Raw genomic sequence first — 1,393 nt, forward strand, 5'->3', positions numbered from 1 at the left:
GATATTTCTTACCAGCGATGCCGCGTGGGGGGCCAGTGTGTGCGCGTGTGTGTGTGCGCACTTTCTTGCCCTCCCCAACCCGTCACTAATGCTACCACTGCCACCGCTGCTCGCCTCACGGAGGGAGTCTGGCGGTTGCGCGGCCTCGAAAGCTGCCGCCCCCTTGAGTCCACCACAAGGGCCCAGTTGCCGTCGTGTTGTGTGCCTGCCTGAATTCGCTTCCTCACTGCCGGGCGTGTGTGTGGGAGGAATCTGCGCTTCAGTTGGGGCGTTGGGGGGGATCTTGGGCGCAGTGGGCACAAGTTGCTCTCTTCCCTCCATTGCTTTCCCTGTTGTTTAGAGAAATACTTGGGACAAAGCCTTGACCAGGCGCACATAAAGTTCGAGTGAGAGCCACCCACGAGTATGACCAGCTTGACGCTCAAGCACTACTCCCAAGCGGAGGCGGAGCGGCGGTGGGTCCGCTTCAGTGACCGACCGCCCCGTTGCTCTTTTCCGGCTCCTTTAAAGATCCGTTTTCGATTGTTCCCTCCTTTTCTTTTTGTGCTACTCCTCTTCCGCAGAAAGGAGTCTAGAGAAATACCGGTAAACAATCATTTAAGCGCAGACCCCGCGAGGTTATATTATCCGTAAGCGAGCAGAGATATGGCTGGTTTGGCGAAGTACGTTCCGGGCGCCTTGCAGCTGCTCGGCAAGTCGGGCGGCGTCAGCCCCGGCTCCCTCGCCGGGAAGACGGTGTTCTTTTACTTCTCCGCCTCGTGGTGCCCGCCCTGCCGCGGCTTCACCCCGGTGCTGGCGGAGTTCTACAATAAATTCCACGAGTCGAAGAACTTCGAGGTCGTCCTCGTCAGCTGGGACGAGGAGGAGGACGGCTTCACCGAGTACTACGCCAAGATGCCGTGGCTCGCGATCCCCTTCGCGAACCGCGACGAGATCGAGTCGCTCCGCAAGACGTTCAACGTCGAGGCAATCCCCACGCTCATCGCCGTCAACGCCGACACCGGCGCCGTCGTCTCCACCAAGGGGCGCGAGCGGCTGGTGAGCGACCAGGAGGGCAAGAACTTCCCGTGGACGGACTGAGGCCGCCCCCGCCGCTCTCCCCACGCAGGGGACCGGCAGCGGCAAGGACGAGGCGCGCGAGAAGGAAAAGGCAGCGTTGGGTAATGAAGAGAAGGCACTGGGGAAAAAAAAAATAGTGACCAGCAGGGGGGGAGGAACGAAATGAAATTAAGAAGAACAAAAAAAAAGTGGTTGAGGGAGAAAAGAAGCACGCTGGAGAAGGAAAAAAAGGGAAAGAAAAGAGAGATAAGCTCTGAGTCTGCTAAACTGATACACCGGATGCGTCCCGCAAGAAATTGAGGGCGACGTAGAAGACAGAAAGTGGGGGGGGGGG

At 58.7% G+C, this 1,393-nt stretch overlaps 2 protein-coding genes across 2 annotated transcripts; one reads left to right on the plus strand and one right to left on the minus strand.

Annotated features, from left to right (window-relative positions):
- On the minus strand, window positions 1-321 carry Tco025E_07998 (uncharacterized protein; the record flags this gene model as incomplete). The annotated part of the gene is made up of 1 exon (XM_029374855.1): window positions 1-321. A coding segment is annotated over one exon (321 nt), but the record flags the coding sequence as incomplete, so codon positions are not given.
- Window positions 322-645: 324 nt separating this feature from the next.
- Tco025E_07999 (tryparedoxin) lies at window positions 646-1,080 on the plus strand (the record flags this gene model as incomplete). The annotated part of the gene is made up of 1 exon (XM_029374856.1): window positions 646-1,080. One exon carries the CDS (start codon window positions 646-648, stop codon window positions 1,078-1,080), a length of 435 nt encoding a protein of 144 aa, XP_029225170.1.
- Between the last annotated feature and the right edge of the window lie 313 nt (window positions 1,081-1,393).

This window comes from Trypanosoma conorhini (genome assembly GCF_003719485.1).
Source record: "Trypanosoma conorhini strain 025E chromosome Unknown Tco_14.4_contig_00679, whole genome shotgun sequence".
In the NCBI taxonomy this organism is placed as follows: Eukaryota; Euglenozoa; class Kinetoplastea; order Trypanosomatida; family Trypanosomatidae; genus Trypanosoma; species Trypanosoma conorhini.